This window comes from Bombina bombina, chromosome 11, assembly GCF_027579735.1.
Source record: "Bombina bombina isolate aBomBom1 chromosome 11, aBomBom1.pri, whole genome shotgun sequence".
In the NCBI taxonomy this organism is placed as follows: domain Eukaryota; kingdom Metazoa; phylum Chordata; class Amphibia; order Anura; family Bombinatoridae; genus Bombina; species Bombina bombina.
Window position 1 is genome coordinate 48,200,553 of NC_069509.1, and position 22,098 is coordinate 48,222,650.

The 22,098-nt window shown below is 40.1% G+C and overlaps 1 protein-coding gene across 2 annotated transcripts in view; it reads left to right on the forward strand.

Annotated features, from left to right (window-relative positions):
- Positions 1-22,098, forward strand: part of RBBP6 (RB binding protein 6, ubiquitin ligase) — a 180,896-nt gene that overhangs the window by 27,028 nt on the left and 131,770 nt on the right. The window contains exons 2-3 of one of the 2 annotated variants that reach the window (XM_053695298.1): positions 11,415-11,514; positions 12,496-12,532. In XM_053695298.1, coding sequence (XP_053551273.1) covers positions 11,415-11,514; positions 12,496-12,532 — 137 coding nt within the window. Of the gene's footprint in view, positions 1-11,414; positions 11,515-12,495; positions 12,533-16,588; positions 16,610-22,098 lie in introns of those variants that run through there. The other variant, XM_053695299.1, reaches the window with a different exon arrangement.

The window sequence follows — 22,098 nt, forward strand, 5'->3', positions numbered from 1 at the left end:
CAGGTAAGCATAAATTATGTTTTTTTACGAAACAATGAGAGAATCTGTTTTTTTAGTAATGGTAAATCCTAGCGTTTGTTATAAGCTTGGGTTTACCATCACTTTTGAATTAAACTGCTGCTTCTTAACCTCTAAGCTAATGCGATTGGGATGATTGACAGCCCCCGCTCGTGGGTTGTATTACGCAAGCCGCTACTTGTGCAATGTTAAATGTGGGCAGCTTATGCTTCCCACTCGCAGCAAGGTCCTGCAGGCATGTTTGCTGTATCGACTCGTGTCTGCCAACCTTTGTTAAACGGAGTCCATAGTAATATGTCCTAAGGTGATTACGTACATTTTTTATTTGCAAGCATTGAAGTGATGCAATGTTTAGAAAGGACTGTTGGTCTTTACTGGTGGTGTTCATGCATTTTATTTGCCTAAAAAGGGGGCTAATGTTCCTGTAGCTACAGATGTTTTTATGCTTTTGAAGAGTTACCTGTCCTCCTTTTTTTTTTTTTTTTTTTTTATAGAGCTGTAGGGTTTGTTAGGGTTTGTGCTACTTGAGAATTCTATTATTATTGTTATTCTTTATTTATAAAGCGCCAACAGATTCCGCAGCCCTGCCCATGGGTACAAGGATAACAGTACAATGGAGAAACAATACAATAAAAGGACAACATTTTACAGACAAATAGAGGGGGAATTGAGGGCCCAATCTTTTCTATCCAAACATGTACTTCCTATGAGATGTAATGTCAAAACTGATTTATATTAATATTTTTTGTGCAATACTTTAGATGTATTTAAAGGGATACTAAAAGAACAAAGAAAAATTGGTAATAGGAGTAAATTAGAAAGTTGCTTACAATTACATGCTCTATCTGAATTGTGTGAGACAACATTTTGGGTTTAGTGTCCCTTTTAAAGGGATATGAAACACAAATTTTTATTATGTTTGATAGAGTATTTAATTTTAAACAACTGTTCAATTTACTTCTATCAATTTTACTTCATTCTCTAGGTATCCTGTATTGAAGGAACTGGAATTTGCAGAACACATGAGTAAGCCAATAAGAGGTATATCTCAGCAGCAAGCTCCCAGCTTCTGAGTCTACCTAGGTAGACTCGGTCTACACCTTAGTCATCCTAAAGTCTTACCTTAGATTAAGCTGAAAATAGCCCCCTGCACCCCTTTATATCATGCAGCAGGAACAGTAAAAAAGTTATTTTAAAATGAATATTGTTTCTGGACAAATTGAAATGGCTGTTAAGCTCCGCCCACTGGTTACGACATGATCTGGGCTGCATAGTTGTGTTCAAGAGACGGTCAATGCAATTCAGCAGAGTGCCTAGTTGCTGCCCAGATCGTGATGTCGTGAGTAGGCGGAGCTTGGCAGCTATTTCAAAGTGGCCAGAAACCATAGACATTTAAAAAAAAAAATGGTTACTGCTGCATGATGTAGAAATGATGCAGGAGGCTATTCACAGCTTAATCTAAGTTAAGACTTTAAGATGACTAAGGTGTAGACTGTCCCTTTAATTGCTGGTTTCTTTAAAGGGATACTAAACCCCCCAAAAAATTATTTCACGATTCAGATAGAGCCTGCAATTTTAAGCAGCTTTCTAATTTACTTCTATTATCAATTTTTCTTCATTCTCTTGCTGTCTTTGAAAAAGCAGTATTAAAAGCTTTGGAGCCGGACTATTTTAGGATGTGAATCTGGGTTGCGCTTACTGATTGGATGGCTAAATGCAGGCACCAATCGGCAAGCTCTATCCAGGGTACTGAACAAAAAATAGGCCGGCTCCAAAGCTTTCATTCCTGCCTTTTGAAATAAAGATAGCAAGAGAACAAAGAACCATTGATAATAGGAAGAAATTAGAAAGCTGCTTAAAATGCCTGCTCTATCTGAATCATAAAATAAAAAAATTTGGGTTTAATATCCCTATAAAGAGTCGGTAAACACAAACCATTACTGTTGTGTTGCCATTGAATAACATGTCATCCAAGTCTAAACCATTTTTAAAACAAATTAACATCTTGTTTTGCTACGGTTGTTTTTCAGTAGCCAAACTCCAGCCACCACTTATCCTCATTTTGGAGGAGCCAATCCAGCTTTAGTCCACTGCTGACAAGGCTAGTCATTGTCATTATGGTAGTATAAAGTGCTTTGTTTTGCAGATGTTAACTGATGTTAACAATCCAGTTGGGAACATATATGTAACAGGGTTGTCTTTGAGTGATCTACAGTGTTTATTTTTTTGCTTTGAGAATTGGAAAACACAGCTAAACTGCATGAAAATGTGGCAAAACCATATAATGAAAGTATGTTACAAAGTTTTTTCCATACACATAGCTGAACATTTTATATAAAAATCTTAAAGGGTCATAATAGTTGATGCTTTAATCCGTTGCTCAACTGAGATGCTCTAATCCAATGATCAACTCAGATGCCAGACTAGCACTGCTGATTAGATCAGCGGCGGGTTCAGCTCTAGACATGCAATACACCACAGATCTCCCCGTATGGCACCTCTAGCAGGATTAATAGTCATAAAATTTGATAAATTTAATTTTTATTTTTTTTAATTTTATTTTTTGTAGAAAACCCAAGGTATTGATCTAGGCCCGGCCCATTTTAGTTTATTTCATGTCACGGTTTTGCTGCCAAATGTTATCATATTTAAAAACAAAACAAAACCACTTTTTTTTTTTTTTTTTTTTTTTATACAAACTTTGGGTTTCTTATTGAAATTATTTACATGCATGGCTTCGCCATAGCTTTTTGGTAATTAGAAGGCCGATAATTGCATCTTCGCAAGCACTTCTAATATTTCCAGCAGTTAGGAGGTTAATCAGGTAGCTTGTAAGGTTAATTTTAGTTGTAGTGTAAAGATTACCCTCCTACCTGACACCTCCGACCCCCGATCCCTTCTTATTTTCTCAATATTTTTTTTATTTCTGTGAGTACCCCTCCCCCATCGATTTTCTCTAGGGACCCCCCACCCGCCTCCCTTACCTGTTTCTGTAGCATAGTGGCCCCTCCTTTCCCTCATAGAAAAAATGTATGCATCATAGGAAATGCTACTGCCGATGCATACAACGTCACCGTCTAAAACGATCAGGCATCTGCCCTCATATGGAACCGATCTGACTCCATATGCGGCAGAGGCCTGGAGCTTCAGGAACTTCAGCTCTCAGTTGTAACTTAAAGTGAAGGTCAATTCTGCCGTCCAGGATCGCATATTTCAATGTATACTAAAAAATCAATATGATGTTCATTCACCAAAATATATTAAAAAACAATAATAACCTTTATTTTTCACTTGTTGTACCCGCTCCGTTGATGCTTCACAATCCGCCCGCCATACAACATTCTGTGATTGACATATTTGATGTCCTATTGGTATTTTAACCCCATGGCGTCCAGCCCCTTTTCCCTTTTGTCATCGTTACCCTATGCGCATGCGTTTATAGAAACAGCGCATCATCATCGGCATGCTCGTTCATGTAACGCGCATGCGTTTTCTGTTCTAACACTATTTACATTGATTCGTCAGCATTGGTCTCGTTTAGGAATACATCCAAACCGCTTGCAAACCTAATACTTGGTAATTAAATAGCACGGCACATCTCACATACTTATTGAATTGTATATAATTATTTTCAAGTTATTTATCTTGATTCTTGCTATAAATTATTTTATTAGTCCTGCACAGTGTCGGTGCTCATTGTTGCTGACAGTATACCTGCTCCCATGCCACTGCAGCTGTCAGCCGTGCCCAGAATTTGGAACGTTATTTATGACACCTATGGAACGCATGCGCCGTGGATCGGAGGATACGCATGCGCAGTGCAAAACGATTGCGGGTGGACGAGCGTAGTCCTCTTCGAAACTACAAAGCAACGTCAACACAATCGAATAAGGAAGTGTGGAGGGGGCGGAGGATAAGGCAAAAACGGAGGTATAATAAATAAACTATTTATATGTATAGGAATATTTTTTGGGACATATGAAATAAGCGATTAAAATAAATTAAACATTCTTTATTAAAATAAGTATAGTATATAAGAAAAATTGACCTTCACTTTAACAGCCAAGAGTGCTGGAGCTTCCTGAAGCTCAGACGTGTATATATGTCTTGCAGTACGATAGTTAAAGTACTGCAAGACATAAATATACGTCCATATGGGAGAAGGGGTTAAAGGACCATCAAACCCATTTTTTCTTTTCTTTCCCGCTTCAGATAGAGCATGCAATTTTAAACCACTTTCCAATTTTCTACTATTTTCTTAATTTGCTTTGTTTTATTGGCATGGCTAGGTATGCTCAGTAGCAGCAATGCACTACTGGGAGCTAGTTGCTGATTGTTGGCTTAACATTTGCCTCTTGTCATTGGTTCACCCAATATGTTCAGCTTGCTTACAGTAGTGCATTGCTGCTCATTTAACAAAACATACAGAGAGAATTACACATTTGCTAATGGAAGTAAATTAAGCACATATTTAAAAGCGTATGCTCTGTCTGAATCATGGAAGAATTTTTGTTGGGGTTTTATATCCCTTTAAAGCTCCATAAGTCGAAATGGAAATGTATGAGGGTGCCTTTCAGTTTTGTAACAGTGCACTAGCAAGCAAAAAGAGTTACCTGTTTGTGATCACTTTCACTGTGTATGAAATTAGGATGCTCACAACATATGTACAAAGACTGTACCTGCGCATAGAGCAGGTATTAATGCAAACTTACGGCCAGATGTACTAAAACCTGTTTGTCCGTTGCCCGAATGTACCATTACATACTCAAGCGAGTGTGTAATGCGCCCACTTCCAATAGCACGAGAAAAAGGCCTATCAATCACTGATAGTGAACGTGTTTGGGAAGGATTTCTCTCCGCCAACTCAGAGGTGGCGGAGATTGTAAGAAGCAGTGGTCATCATTGCCAAGGCAACACAAACGCGGAACACAGAGAAAAACAATAACCCAAACAAATCTTAAGCAGGAGTAAAATTTTAGGAACCATGGCTCCCTGGCACCCAAGCAAGCACTGCCCTTGTGTATCTTAAAGGACCACTCAATGCAGTAGAATTACGTAATTAACACGTGCATAATAAAGAGACAATGATTTAGCACCTACTCTGAATTTCAAATATGTCGGCCAATCACAGGCTAGTATACGTATAACCTGTGAGCTTGTGCACATGCTCAGTAGGATCTTGTTCCCAGAAAGTATGCATATAAAGACTGCAAAATTTGATAATGGAAGTAAATTGTAAAGTGTCTTAAAACTGCTGCTCTCTCTGAATCATAAGTTTATTTTGACTGTGTGTGTGTGTGTATATATGTGTATGTGTATGTGTATGTGTATATATATATATATATATATATATATATATATATATATATATATATATATATATATATATATAATTTTTTTTTTTAATATATATAAATTTCCTTCTTAATATGGGAAGAGTCCACAGCTGCATTCCTTTGTGGGAAATACTGAACCTGGCCACCAGGAGGAGACAAAGGCTTAAATACCTCCCCCACTTCCTCATAACCCCAGTCATTCTTTGCCATTTGTCACAGGAGGTTGACAGAGAAGTGTCAGAAGATTTTGGAGTAGTCTCTTATGGAGGGTAGTACTCTTCAAGATGGGACTGGAGTTTTAAGTAGTCCTGTCAGCCTCTCAGTGAGAGCATGGATTAAAGTTATTCCAGAGATGCAGGGAGAGTCTTTCTGCGAAACCATCCAGACTCATTAACAGCTCCATAAGCAATCAGCGTTGACAAGTTTTGCTGCCTGCTTTCTTCTCTCAAGTCCATGTCAGAAGCAACGCTACTATCTGTCACACTTGAAGGGCCGTGTTACTATTCCACGGCATAGATTCTGGTAAGATTGTTTCATTTTTTTTATACATGTATGATAACGCAAGAAGACAGGGTCACAGTGTGACTCCTTTTATCTGTATAGAATCAAGGGTTAATATCTCCTGAGGGGAAATATTGAACAGTAAGGAATAATCTTATATGTTTGATGTTATGCTGCTTTTATGTGTGAGATGTTATGGGCTCATAGGCTGTTATGGAATATACAGGTTTCACTTTCAATTTGAGAGATGTGCAGCTTGCAAGTTTGGCGTGCTTTTTCTCATAGCAGAGACGGTTCTGCATTGCGCAGTTTTCATTCCCTCTTTCCTGACCGGGTGTTTATCAGGAGTCATAAATCTCTGTACTGTCTGGGTCATAGGAGGTGGGGAAATGCCCCAGCCATTGGGGTATAAGAGTGCTGTTTTTGTGAATAACATAAGATTTATTTATTTTTCTATAGTTCTCCGCGTATTGCACTAGTGAAGGAGAATTCTGTTACTTTAGAGGCTACTCCCTCTATTCCTAAAGAGTAATTCGTGTTTTTATTGTGAGGAGGCCTTAGATCTGCCCTCTGAATTATGTTCCATATGCCTTGATAATGTGATCATATCAAACATGTTTGATACCACTGAGCTGTCCACCACTGAGGAGCTGTCGCCCAGTGAGGTGGTGTGTATCCAACATTCTTCTCTCTCTACACATGTAGTTTCCCGTAGCATTGCTGATCCTCCATCTGGAGGGGGCCTTTTTTTCACAAGACATTGCTGCACAGTTCCGAAGGCGGTGTCTGCGGCCTTTAATGCTTTTACCTCGCCCTGCCAAGCGCAAGCGAAAGTTACATATTGCACTCATTCCCAGAGTACATCAGATATTTTATTGGATTTAACTGATACGGTTATCTGAGGATGAAGTTCTTTCTGAGACTTCAGAGTTTGAACATTCTGGGTCGGAGTCTGCTGCCTCTAAACCTCCAGCTGCAGAGGAACCAGACTTTAGTTTAGGAATTTGTGCTTTCTTCTAAAGGAAGTTTTTGGCGAATTCAGAGGTTCCAGAGGCCAAATTGCCTAATGAACCTTTGATTCCTAAATTGGATAGAGTTTGAGGGCAGGGTGGTAGCTTATCCTTCCCTGCTCCTGTTAGATGGTGAACATTATAAGGAATGAATCGGATTGGATTCCTTTTTCCCCCTCTTCTCCCTTTAACAAATTGTTCCCGATCCTGGACTCTGTGGAGTTGTGAGGTTCTGTCCCTAGAAGGGATGGCGCTATCTTAGCCATTGCTAAACATACTACTATCCCGCATGAGGATAGATCTTTGTTTTAGGAGCCCATGAATAAAAGATGGAAACTCTGTTAAAGATGTTTCAACATACGGGATATGTTTTTCAACCGGCAGTGGCGGTTGCTGGAGAAGTTACCTATTGGTGCGACTCCTTACAGGATTTGATCGAGGGGGAGGGTCCCCTCGACGTTCTTCAGGAAAGAATTAAGACCTTGAGGTTGCTAATTCTTTTATCTGTGATGCTAATATGCAGGTTATTCGTTTGAACGCTACTGCTTCAGCTTTTTCTGTTCAGGCCCATCGGGTTTTGGCTGAAGTCATGGTCTGCGGATACGACTTCTAAGTCTAGATTTCTTTCCCTCCCCTTTCAGGGAATGATTTTGTTTGATCCAGGTCTTGACTCGGTTATCTCCACGGTCACAGGGGGCAAGGGTGCCCTCCTACCTCAAGTGAATATGAACTAGGGGACAATTTTCGTTCTTTTCGTTATGATAAAGTCCATGTCAGCAGTCCTCCGCTAGGCCAGAGCAAAACAAGAGCTCTTGGACGCCGGCTCAGTCCTAGAATAAATCCAAGCAGAGCAACAAACCTGCTGAGTCTAAGTTGGCATGAATGGGTGGTCCCCGGTCCTCTTCTGGATTGTGTAGGTGGCAGTCTGTCGCTCTTTTTAGTCTCTTGGTTCAGGTATGTGATTCCATGGGTCCTGGAGGTCATAGCTCAGGGTTACAAGATAGGTTTCAAGTCTCAACCTTCCAAGGGCAGATTCCTCCTTTCTCTCCTGTCTTCCTGACCAGAAAGGAGGAGTGTCTTTCTGGGGTGCATACGGGATCTGTCCTCTTAGGAGTTATTGTTCCGGTGCCTATTGCATTGAGAGGTTTGGTATACTATTCAAACCTTTTCGTGGTCTCGAAGGAGGGAACTTTCTGTCCGATTCTGGACCTAAAGTGCTTAAACAAGTTTTTAAATGTCCCCTCGTTTAAGATGGAGACAATAGGTCCTTTCTTCCCCTCGTTCAAGAAGTGCAGTTCATGAACACAATAGATCTGAAGGATGCTCCCTTCACGTACCAGTCCTCAAGGACCAGTTCTCTTGTATCAAGTACCAATATAGAATTCATGGGTACTATATTAGAATGAGAATATTCTAACGCAGTGCTTGACGAATGTGATCAAAAATTCAGAGCCAGTAAGAATATTTTGGAGCCAGACAGTTGTATTTGTATATAGATATATGGAGAATAACCCAAAAAGTTAGGAGCCAGGGGTAAAATTCTAAGATCCAGTGGCTCCCAGGCTACTGGGTTTGTCAAGCCCTGTTTTAACGGACCAGAGACGTTGCAAGCTAGCTTCAACATATCTTGCTTTCCAGACCTCCTTAAGGCCATCTGTGGCTCGGTGTATGGAGGTGATTGGTCTTATGGTGTCCAGTAGGGCTGGGCGATATGGGTGGAAAAAGTTTATTTAACACTACAGAATCTACTGTACATGTTTCTCAATGTCCAATACACTCTTGGAGCATAAAAGTACAAACCACAAAATAGTTAAAATAAAATTAGCTAGTGCTACCTGTGCTGTGGTTACACAATACATCCTACAAGCAAGAAGCAACCCTTTATGAACATTTATAAATAAAATATATTGTAAAATGTAATCAAACTCAGTTATGCGTCACAAAAGTTAAAAAAAAAAAAGTCAGTAAGGCACTTTAGTTTTTGTACAATACTCTATTGCTCACCGCTTGACCACAGCCACACCACTCCCAAATGGCTCCCACACACTCTTCAAACTCTTTCAAAATGGCTGTTTCGCTGGCATTTTCAGGTCCGCCCACGACCACATACTGGTCCGCCTCTCATCCTCCCTCTCCATCTGTTTTCATGACGATCTGAGTTTTTTTTTTTTTTTTTTTTAAATCGCGTACTCTCTCGGTTTTTAAACCACAGCTATTAATCGCGGTTTAAAACCGTGTCTGCAATTAATCGTGCAGCCCCAGTGTCCAGCATGGACATAATTCCTTTGCCAGGTTTTACCTCAGACTGCGCATGCTGAAGCAGTGGAGCGGCGATCATCGGATCTGTCTCAACAGATTTCTCTGGACATCTGATCGAGAGAACCGCTCTGTGTTTTTGTCCGGATCACTTGTCCTGAGGGACGTCAGTCTTAAGACCATCCTGGGTGATTGTGACTACGGTTGCGAGTCTGTCAGGATGGGGAGCTGTTTGGGGTGCCAGGGAGGCACAGGGCCTTAAACTCAGGAGGAAAGCTCCCTCCTGATCTCATTTTGGATCTTCAGCAATATACAATGAAGGCTTGGCTTCTGCTGGGTTTGTCCCAGTTTATCAGATTCCAATCAGACAATATAACCTTGGTGGCTTACATCTACCATCGGGGGGAACGAGAAGCTCCTTAGCTATGAGGGAAGTATCTCAGATTCTGGAGTGGGCTGAGACCCACGTTTATTCACTGTCAGTGATCCACATTCCGGGTGTGCACAACTGAGAAGCGATTTATTTATTTTTTCCTCCGCAGACAATCCTTTCATCAGGGGGAATGGTCTCTCCATCCCGGGTGTTTGCGGAGATTTGCAAGAGGAGGATCTTATGAAGTCTCAATACCAAGCTACCCAGATATGGGACGAGGTACAGGGATCCTCAGGCGGAGCTTACAGATGCATTAGCGGCGCCTTGGAGGTTCAATCTAATTTATCTTTCCGACTTTTATCACTACTTCCTAGTGATGTGGCTTGAATCAAGCAGGCGTCAGTGATTGATTGCTCCATCTTGGCCGCAAAGGATATGGTTTGCAGATCTAGTGGGGATGTCATCTCCTCCATGGAAGTTACCTTGTATCGGGGATCTGCTGACCAAGGTCTCTCTGTTCATCGTTGTCTAGATTCTCTGAGGCTGACTACGTGGACATTAACCGCTTAGTCCTAACCAAGAAAGGGTTTTTATTCTCATTTGAGCTTGTAAGCTGGTTGCTCGTCGCATCTATCATAAGTTGTGGAGGAAATACTTATTCTGTTCTCCAGAATGAACTGGAGAAGGGCTTTTCTGCTAGTCCCCTGAGGGGTCAGTTTTTGGCCCTGTGTTACTGCACAAGATGTGCAGTCTTTTGTTAAGGCTCTGCTAGGATCAGGCCTGTGTTTAACTAATGCTCTTCTTTGGAGTTTAAATCTTGTTCTTAAAGTTTTGCAATGGGCTCCATTGAAGCCTATGCATGAAGTAGACAATAAATTGTTGTCTCATGAAGTAGACAATAAATTGTTGTCTTGGAAGGTTCCTTTTCTACTGGCTATTGCTTCTGCGCACAGAGTATCTGTGACTGCTGCCTTGCAATGCGTCCCTCCTTATCTGACTTTCCATGCTGATAAGGCTGTTCTACGAACCAAGTTAGGTTTTCTTCCTAAGGTTGTGTCTTTTCGCCACATCAATCAAGAGATTGTGGTTATTTTCTTATGTCCTAATCCTTCTTTGTCGAAGGAACGTTTATAACATAATTCTGGATGTGGTTTGTGCCTTGAAGTTCTATCTTCAGGCCACGATAGAATTTTAGACTAACTTATTTCGCTGTTTGTTCTATTTTCCAGGAAGAGTAGGGGTCAGAGAGGGCCTCTTCGTCTTCCTTATCTTTTTGGCTGAGGAGTGTCTTCAGTTTAGCATAGTCTGTGGGACATAAGCCTCCCCTGAGGATTACGGCTCATTCTACAAGAGCAGTGGTTCCTCTTGGGCTCTTAAAAACGAGGCCTCTATGGATCAGATTTGTAAGGCAGCTACCTGGTCCTCCTTATATCCTTTTTCTAAATTTTACAAGTTTGATGTTTTTTCTTCTGCTGAAGCAGCCTTCGGGAGAGAGGTTTTGCAGGCTGTGGTGCCCTCAGATTAGGGTCTGCCTCTCTTTTTTTCCCCCTCCCAGTTAGCATTCTGCGTACTCTAGAGCTTGGGTATATGTTTCCCACAAGTAAGGAATGCAGCTGTAGACTCTTCCCTTATTAAGAAGGAAAATACAAATTATAACTTCAGTGCTCACTCCAGGGTAACTTCACGTGCATGAGTTTATCTATATGAAACACATGAACTAATGCCCTCTAGTGGTCAAAATGCATTCAGATTAGAGGCAGCCTTCAATGTCTAAGAAATTAGCATATGAACCTTGTAAAATAGCTTTCAACTAAGAATAGCAACGGAACAAAGCAAAATTGTTGATAAAAGTAAATTGGGAAGTTTGTTTAAAATTACATTTGATTTGACTGTCCCTTTAAGAATTTTTTTTATTTCTAGAATACACTGATGAAACTGCGCTGATCCCTAAAAACTCATCCGTCATTGTCCGAAGAATTCCCATTGGAGGTGTTAAAACTGCAACCAAAACATATGTCATGTAAGTATTCCTATTTTTATCACTTCTGCCTGTTTCCTGCGTTTGCCATAGTGTTCCCTTGCTTCCTTATGTAGGAACAAATAGGCCTGTGAATAAATGGTGGTTCTGAACATCACATTTATTGCTCAAGTTCCCTAGTTTTAATAAATAGGAGGTGGTACTTCGCGTTTCCACCATCCCTTGAAAAGGCCAAAGGCATCACATCCTCCGGCACTTGCCCTGTGTGCAGGTAAGAGGAGAAAAAACTCTTACCACCATATTTCAGACTATTTGGAGAGTTGAGTTATTTTCTAAAATCATTGCCAAGCTTACTTTTAAAGCGGTGTTTCTCAACCGCGGTCCTCAACAGGCCATGTGAACTTTAGCACAGGTGAAATAATCAGCTGATCAGTAACCATGGTAACTAACCTGCTCTCACCCATCAGCTGATTATTCCACACTTGAGGGCTGCGGTTGAGAAACACTGCTTTAAAGGACCACTAAACTCAGAATAGCATAATCAATAAACTCACAATAAAGAGACCATGCAGAATCACTTTGTTTTTTTGTTTTTTTTTCCCCTGACATGTCGGTTACGTTTTCCTTCCTAATTCATCATGTGACAAATCAGCCATTCACCAAATGCATATACGTGCGTATCTTGCACATGCTCAGCAGGAGTTGGTGCCTCCAGCTGTGCATATAAAAAGATTGTGCCCATTTGGGTAATGGGCACAAATTGGAAAGGTGTTTAAAATTCTGTGCTCTATCTGAATCATGAAAGTTTAATTTTGACTTGAACTATCCCTTTTAAAAAGTCTCTGTGTAAACCCTTTCGAACAACTGCACTGAGGGCTGGTTTTTATCGCCTAAAACACTAGTATTTATATGATGTTGTTGTTGCTGCACCCTATTATTCTGACATTGTGCAGAATGTTTTGTATACTTTGTTTTCTTCAGACATTCTAATTACTTTGTGCTATTTGCTTTCTTGCCTTCTAGAAATCGTGCTGAGCCAGTGAGTGGACCGTCAAAACCAGTATGTAACCCAACAATCCAACTTTTCCTTGTTCTTAACTGTAAACGTGTAACTGAATGTTTCTATGCTACGTTTTATATACCTCTTGGGTTGGCCTGTTGATCAGCCTGTGAAATGTTGTAAATACCATGTATTTATCCCAAATATGATCTGATTCTATGCTCTGATTTGCACTTCATTTTAGTGCGTGCACAGTAATGCACTGTATTTCATATTGAATGCAACACACTAAACCCCTGTATTGCAGGAAGTTGTATGATCAGTTGCAGATCATGTGTTTCACATTTGTGAACATGCCATGTTCTGTTGTCATTAATAGAACATTTGTTTGTACAGGTTTATTGTACTGTTTAATGCAATAAAAAATTTGATCATTCCTCGTCGTCACATTTTAAGAGGTTGAATTTTGCAACTGTGCTAAGCTGTGCAACTTCGTTGAATTCCTGAAAATTGTATTTAAAAAAAAAAAAAGATGGAATTTTTAGTCTTTAATGTTTCTGCACACATGTCAAAACTATTTCTAATTTACACATTTTATTTATCATCCTATAAGTCCTAAGTACACTCAGGTGTGTTGTATAGCTATTCTTATGCTAGTAGGTGCTTCATCCATACAGTTGCTGGACCATTCTAAATTTTAGAGACCATGGGATGTTGTATACTAGTATTTCTTTTATTCTCTGCACATGGATACATCAGCCATCTCATCTGCTACTCATGTTCATTTTGAAAGGACCTCTGCAACCAAAATCGCCCCATATAGTTTCTATGAATTAAACTTATGCTAGTCAATCTCATTCAAATAGAACTAAACAGATGGTGTTCTCATGGGCGTTATGATATATGTAGACAATAAGCACTAAATACATTTCATGCACCTCCCTCTAATCATTGGTAACCTAGGTTATGTTGCAGGTATCTGAAGGAGAGTTGCCGCACTTGTGCTAACACAATAATAGATTTCAACATGGCAGCTCCCATGCCTAGAGGGTGGTGGGGAATAACCTCAGTACTATGCTTATAAAATGTATTTAGTGGTTAATATCCCTTTATATAATCTAGAGGCAGGCGGTTTATACAGCTTATACATTAACACTGTTGAGTTATTTTTGGATAAATATGTATATAAAATATACATTTTTATATTATACATATAAATTATGTATATAATATATAGAAACGCAGATGTATAAAAAACACTTAAGTGTAGGACTGTTACCAGTAATTAATCCCTACTGAGAAACGTGCCTTTTTTAAAAAAATTATTATTAAATAAACCACCTTAAAGGTTATAGGCTGATACATGCAGGTTTTTATCAAATTGAAAGGGATACTGTATTCAAATTGTCTTCAATACGCCTTGAAGTGAGATAGTGAGAGAGACATACATACATTTTGGCTGCAATGTCCCTTTTAATCCAAATACAGGGATTACCTGGTGCTAAATATTCATATATAAAATATATTGCACACACATTTATGCGCATACCATGAAAACAGTGTGTACATTTACTTAGAAGTGCATGCAATTGCTTCCTTAAAGGGACAGTATACTCATTTTCATATACCTGCATGTAAAAGACACTACTATAAAGAATAAGATGCACAGATACCGATATAAAAATCCAGTATAAAACTGTTTAAAAACTTACTTAGAAGCTCTCAGTTTAGTTCTGTTAAAAAGGTAGCTGGAAAGCCCACTGCAAGTGGGAAATAAGACACTTCCCCCCCCCCCCCTTCTTTTGCATATGAAAAGACCCTTTACACAAACAGGAGCAAGCTGGAGTAGGTAGCTGACAGTATTCTCATAAAACTTTGGGGCTTGGTTAGGAGTCTGAAAATCAGAGCAATGTTATTTAAAAATAAGCAAAACTATACGATTTTTTACAATAAAAACTTTATGGGCTATATAAATGGATCATCTACAAAACATTTATGCAAAGAAAAAATGAGTGTATAATGTCCCTTTAAAGTCCTTTGCCTGGAAATTCTATACTTTAGATTAATAAATCATCCTTTTAAAACGGGTTCCCTATTGCGCTGTTGTCCCTCGATCATTGCCACTACTGTGGTCTCTGTGCACAGGAAATCTAGCTGGCCGGCTGTTAAAACTAGCAGTGTGAACACTACACATGGCTACAAATTATCAGCAGTTACCCAAGGTGGAACTAGGTTGCCTTTTGTATTCACCATGTTAGCTTTGCCCCATTATTTATCAAGCCCCCATAAGTAAATTCTATTCCTCTGTTTGCATTTGTGGCTAATCCCTAGTGCAGCTAGAATTTGGGGCAAATGTATCCTGATTACAGGCAGACAGGCTCGTGCATAGAACCTGTCCACCTGCAGTTGCCACTTGCCATCCTTCATGATGTGGCAAAAGTTAACATTGCTTGAGCTTTTTTTTGCAATGCCGCCCCGAAATTGCATTAGAGCAGAGCATGTCAATCGTCCCCAATGAGCGAATGTCATGGCCATTGATCTCTCCGCTTCTGAGGTAGCAAAGAGGCAAAATAAGCCGTTTCTACTTAAATTTGTGGCTGCAGGTTTGTTAATTTGAACCTCCACTGTAAAGACTCGCTCAAAAGATACAAGCGCAGCGTAAATACATTTTTACCCTTCAGCATTTGTTAGATATGCTTCCCATGTCAGCTAATAGCATAACATGCTTTGGTAAGTGCAACTAGTCCAGACTGAGGGTATAGTCTCCAGGTTAAATTGGTAAGAGTATATGAATCATCTATGTTCTAGATATAGATACATATAGATATAATTGTATATAGATGTCTGCAAATAGTTGGTTTTGCTAAAACAAATTCCTAGGTAAATGTATAGTACTGGGGGAATTTGCCCAATATCCATTGCCCTGAGTCTGCGCTCCATTCCTTTGCCTTCATGTATGTATTCTGCAAGGGAGTTTCCCTACGTCATTGTGTTGGCCATTGTCAGTGCAGGGATCAGGACCTTGCTGACACAATCACCCATTTCTCTAACATTATCTTAAGCGCCCACATTTCCTGCAGGACTGGCAAAACATATCTGCCCCTTTTTACCCAGATCTCCATAAAGGGAATTAGTTGCTACAGAATGGGGTAAGCAGACACTATAAGTCCCTGATTCTAGTTGTAGTGCGCTGTTAAACTTGTACACCCCCCCCCCCCTTTCAACCAGTTTAAAGGGCCTTGCAAATGTTTTTTTTTACATTTTTACAATTGGCTCTGTTTGGAAATAAATGGTCCCCCCTATACTTATATTATACTCTCTCCCACCAGTAATATTCTAAGAGTTTGATTTTAATTCATATTCTGTTATCAGTAGGGGACACACTGATCTCTGGTTATTTAGCCTCACTACACCGTTTCTTTTTGTTTTCTTGGACTTTGCTTTATATTAACCCTTGTAATAACTTTTGTCTACTCAACATGTTTTAGACATATTTAATGTTCTGTTTCTTCCAATGGGGAATTTGATGTATTTCTATCCCCCCAAATCAGTGATCCTTATAAAGTGACATCATTTTCTGAATTGAATTTGACGTGATCTGATGTAATTATGTTATGCCAATATCCAAAAATTTCTTTAGTTTTGTTCATTGCAATATTAATTTGCCTTTATTTGTTCATTAGCTGCTATACAACTCTAAAATCACATGTTCATAAATAAAAGTTAACTTCTTATCCCATTTGTGGTCCTTGGAATGTCTACTACTTTTTATATTTGTAACATGAATTCCTTTTTTATAGTTGTGCTAGTTTATAAAGTTTAAACTCTGCTTACTGAGGTTTATTACATTGTGAATAGTTTATTTTGATACTGAACTTTGTTTTTGTCTGAAGTGGTGATCTCCTCAGAGACCGCTCTAATACTTGGGTGTTAAATGACAGACTGCAAGATTATAATTAAGACAGAGGTCACATGAGACGTAAGGATTTCAGTTCAGCGTGCACTGATAATCTGTGCTGGCTTCAGTTCTGTAGATTTGTCTTAGCCACATGAGGGAACAAGCTTGCAAACCTTGGGGACAAGTGACATCAGCACTACAAACACTGAAGACAACAAAGAGAATCTGAGTTTGCGCTGGTAAATCTGAACTATCCTTCATCCATGACTAGATCTATGGAATGCCTAATTAAATGAATACTAAACAGTAAATACATGGTAGACTTAGTAATGGGTTCAAAGCAAACATTAGCCTTAACATAATAGTAAAATATACATCTACATATTATTCTAACTGTTTTAATATTGAAAATGTTAAGTGTAAAAGATTATAGTTTCTATAAAGTTATGGGCTCCTCCATGTTTGAACTAGTTTTCTATTTATCTCTGTGCAAATAAGGCTTTATAGAAACCCTTTTAGATAATCCTATGTTCCCCAAAGCCTTGTTTGGACAGTCTTTTATTGCCTGTTTTTTCTCTGTCCCTGATTGTGAGTAGGAAAGATTAAGGTAAAGTTTAAGTTAAAGTGCCATAAAACATGTTGACATCTGTGTATATCCGAAAAGGGCTAATTAAGTAAAAATAGTTTGCATACAAAAATTGTTTAAAAAATGGCTGGGAAGTATTTAAAAAAATAAATAAAAAATAAGCAAAATTACTTGGCCATGCTGTCTGGAGTAGTCGGCTCCACCCCCCCCTTATCAGTGTTTAGACACAGGCATTGTATTTCAACTGTTTTACAGCTGCTTATTTGCTTCTGGGTATTCTCCAGCAGATAATCACTGTGCACTTCTGCATTCTACCAAACAGTAGATATAGATACAGCCATAGAAGGAAATGTCTGTAAACCTAAAAGAAAAGGACATGAAACTCAAAAAATGTATTTTATGATTTAGAAAAAGCATACAATTGTAAAACATTTTTCTAACTTCTATGATCAATTTTGCTTTATTCTGCTGGTATCCTTTCTTGAAGGAGCAGCAATACACTACTGGGAACTAGTGGAAAATATCTGTAAGCCGATCACAAGAGGCATATATGTGCAGGCAAAAAAAGATAGAGAGCTCAGTTTCAACAGGGAAACTGGATCAAGCTAAAATCTGTGGCCCTTTTTACAGCTTAAAATGAACTATATGGCTAGGAGTGAATAGAGTAAGTTATATGGCTATAAATAAAACTCAGATGGGTATTGAGGACGGATGAAGTTTAGTGAATAAATATAGATCCAATACTATGTGAAAAGGAATTCTATAGTGTGAAAATGCATTATATACAGTATATATAAAAAAAATAATTTAATTTCATTAAATATATATATTAAAAAAAATAGAATACCCTTTTTCCCCTTTTTTAACAATGAAATGCAATCTATGAATTTTTATATATTTTTATATATATTTAATAAAATTAAATTACTTTTTATATATACTGTATAAAATTCCTTTTAACACTATATAATTCCTTTTCGCACAGCATTGGATCTATATTTCTCCAACATAGGTGTGTCCGGTCCACGGCGTCATCCTTACTTGTGGGATATTCTCTTCCCCAACAGGAAATGGCAAAGAGCCCAGCAAAGCTGGTCACATGATCCCTCCTAGGCTCCGCCTACCCCAGTCATTCTCTTTGCCGTTGTACAGGCAACATCTCCACGGAGATGGCTTAGAGTTTTTTAGTGTTTAACTGTAGTTTTTATTATTCAATCAAGAGTTTGTTATTTTAAAATAGTGCTGGTATGTACTATTTACTCAGAAACGGAAAAGAGATGAAGATTTCTGTTTGTATGAGGAAAATGATTTTAGCAACCGTTACTAAAATCCATGGCTGTTCCACACAGGACTGTTGAGAGGAATTAACTTCAGTTGGGGGAACAGTGAGCAGTCTCTTGCTGCTTGAGGTATGACACATTCTAACAAGACGATGTAATGCTGGAAGCTGTCATTTTCCCTATGGGATCCGGTAAGCCATGTTTCTTAAGATAGTAAATAAGGGCTTCACAAGGGCTTATTAAGACTGTAGTCTTTTTCTGGGCTAAATCGATTCATTATTAACACATATTTAGCCTTGAGGAATCATTTAATCTGGGTATTTTGATAAGATTATATCGGCAGGCACTGTTTTAGACACCTTATTCTTAGGGGCTTTCCCAAATCATAGGCAGAGCCTCATTTTCGCGCCGGTGTTGCGCACTTGTTTTTGAGAGGCATGACATGCAGTCGCATGTGTGAGGAGCTCTGATACATAGAAAAGACTTTCTGAAGGCGTCATTTGGTATCGTATTCCCCTTTGGGCTTGGTTGGGTCTCAGCAAAGCAGATACCAGGGACTGTAAAGGGGTTAAAGTTAAAAACGGCTCCGGTTCCGTTATTTTAAGGGTTAAAGCTTCCAAATTTGGTGTGCAATACTTTTAAGGCTTTAAGACACTGTGGTGAAATTTTGGTGAATTTTGAACAATTCCTTCATATTTTTTCGCAATTGCAGTAATAAAGTGTGTTCAGTTTAAAATTTAAAGTGACAGTAACGGTTTTATTTTAAAACGTTTTTTTGTACTTTGTTATCAAGTTTATGCCTGTTTAACATGTCTGAACTACCAGATAGACTGTGTTCTGAATGTGGGGAAGCCAGAGTTCCTTCTCATTTAAATAAATGTGATTTATGTGACAATGACAATGATGCCCAAGATGATTCCTCAAGTGAGGGGAGTAAGCATGGTACTGCATCATTCCCTCCTTCGTCTACACGAGTCTTGCCCACTCAGGAGGCCCCTAGTACATCTAGCGCGCCAATACTCCTTACTATGCAACAATTAACGGCTGTAATGGATAATTCTGTCAAAAACATTTTAGCCAAAATGCACACTTATCAGCGTAAGCGCGACTGCTCTGTTTTAGATACTGAAGAGCATGACGACGCTGATAATAATGGTTCTGATGGGGCCAGGGAGGTTTTGTCTGAGGGAGAAATTACTGATTCAGGGAACATTTCTCAACAAGCTGAACCTGATGTGATTACGTTTAAATTTAAGTTGGAACATCTCCGCATTCTGCTTAAGGAGGTATTATCCACTCTGGATGATTGTGACAAGTTGGTCATCCCAGAGAAACTATGTAAAATGGACAAGTTCCTAGAGGTCCCGGGGCTCCCAGAAGCTTTTCCTGTACCCAAGCGGGTGGCGGACATTGTAAATAAAGAATGGGAAAGGCCCGGTATTCCTTTCGTCCCTCCCCCCATATTTAAAAAATTGTTTCCTATGGTCGACCCCAGAAAGGACTTATGGCAGACAGTCCCCAAGGTCGAGGGAGCGGTTTCCACTTTAAACAAACGCACCACTATACCCATAGAGGATAGTTGTGCTTTCAAAGATCCTATGGATAAAAAATTAGGTTTACTTAAAAAGATGTTTGTTCAGCAGGGTTACCTTCTTCAACCAATTAAATGCATTGTCCCTGTCGCTACAGCCGTGTGTTTCTGGTTCGATGAGCTGGTAAAGGCGGTCGATAGTGATTCTCCTCCTTATGAGGAGATTATGGACAGAATCAATGCTCTCAAATTGGCTAATTCTTTCACCCTAGACGCCACTTTGCAATTGGCTAGGTTAGCGGCTAAGAATTCTGGGTTTGCTATTGTGGCGCGCAGAGCGCTTTGGTTGAAATCTTGGTCAGCTGATGCGTCTTCCAAGAACAAGCTACTTAACATTCCTTTCAAGGGGAAAACGTTGTTTGGCCCTGACTTGAAAGAGATTATCTCTGATATCACTGGGGGTAAGGGCCACGCCCTTCCTCAGGATCGGCCTTTCAAGGCCAAAAATAAACCTAATTTTCGCCCCTTTCGTAGAAACGGACCAGCCCAAAGTGCTACGTCCTCTAAGCAAGAGGGTAATACTTCTCAAGCCAAGCCAGCTTGGAGACCAATGCAAGGCTGGAACAAGGGAAAGCAGGCCAAGAAACCTGCCACTGCTACCAAGACAGCATGAAATGTTGGCCCCCGATCCGGGACCGGATCTGGTGGGGGGCAGACTCTCTCTCTTCGCTCAGGCTTGGGCAAGAGATGTTCTGGATCCTTGGGCGCTAGAAATAGTCTCCCAAGGTTATCTTCTGGAATTCAAGGGGCTTCCCCCAAGGGGGAGGTTCCACAGGTCTCAGTTGTCTTCAGACCACATAAAAAGACAGGCATTCTTACGTTGTGTAGAAGACCTGTTAAAAATGGGAGTGATTCATCCTGTTCCATTAGGAGAACAAGGGATGGGGTTCTACTCCAATCTGTTCATAGTTCCCAAAAAAGAGGGAACGTTCAGACCAATCTTAGATCTCAAGATCTTAAACAAGTTTCTCAAGGTTCCATCGTTCAAAATGGAGACCATTCGAACAATTCTTCCTTCCATCCAGGAAGGTCAATTCATGACCACGGTGGATTTAAAGGATGCGTATCTACATATTCCTATCCACAAGGAACATCATCGGTTCCTAAGGTTCGCATTCCTGGACAAGCATTACCAGTTCGTGGCGCTTCCTTTCGGATTAGCCACTGCTCCAAGGATTTTCACAAAGGTACTAGGGTCCCTTCTAGCCAAGGGGCATTGCTGTAGTACCTTACTTGGACGACATTCTGATTCAAGCGTCGTCCCTTCCTCAAGCAAAGGCTCACACGGACATCGTCCTGGCCTTTCTCAGATCTCACGGATGGAAAGTGAACGTGGAAAAGAGTTCTCTATCTCCGTCAACAAGGGTTCCCTTCTTGGGAACAATAATAGACTCCTTAGAAATGAGGATTTTTCTGACAGAGGCCAGAAAAACAAAACTTCTAGACTCTTGTCGGATACTTCATTCCGTTCCTCTTCCTTCCATAGCGCAGTGCATGGAAGTGATAGGTTTGATGGTAGCGGCAATGGACATAGTTCCTTTTGCGCGCATTCATCTAAGACCATTACAACTGTGCATGCTCAGTCAGTGGAATGGGGACTATACAAACTTGTCTCCGAGGATACAAGTAAATCAGAGGACCAGAGACTCACTCCGTTGGTGGCTGTCCCTGGACAACCTGTCACAAGGGATGACCTTCCGCAGACCAGAGTGGGTCATTGTCACGACCGACGCCAGTCTGATGGGCTGGGGCGCGGTCTGGGGATCCCTGAAAGCTCAGGGTCTTTGGTCTCGGGAAGAATCTCTTCTACCGATAAATATTCTGGAACTGAGAGCGATATTCAATGCTCTCAAGGCTTGGCCTCAGCTAGCGAGGGCCAAGTTCATACGGTTTCAATCAGACAACATGACAACTGTTGCGTACATCAACCATCAGGGGGGAACAAGGAGTTCCCTGGCGATGGAAGAAGTGACCAAAATCATTCTATGGGCGGAGTCTCACTCCTGCCACCTGTCTGCTATCCACATCCCAGGAGTGGAAAATTGGGAAGCGGATTTTCTGAGTCGTCAGACATTGCATCCGGGGGAGTGGGAACTCCATCCGGAAATCTTTGCCCAAGTCACTCAACTGTGGGGCATTCCAGACATGGATCTGATGGCCTCTCGTCAGAACTTCAAAGTTCCTTGCTACGGGTCCAGATCCAGGGATCCCAAGGCGGCTCTAGTGGATGCACTAGTAGCACCTTGGACCTTCAAACTAGCTTATGTATTC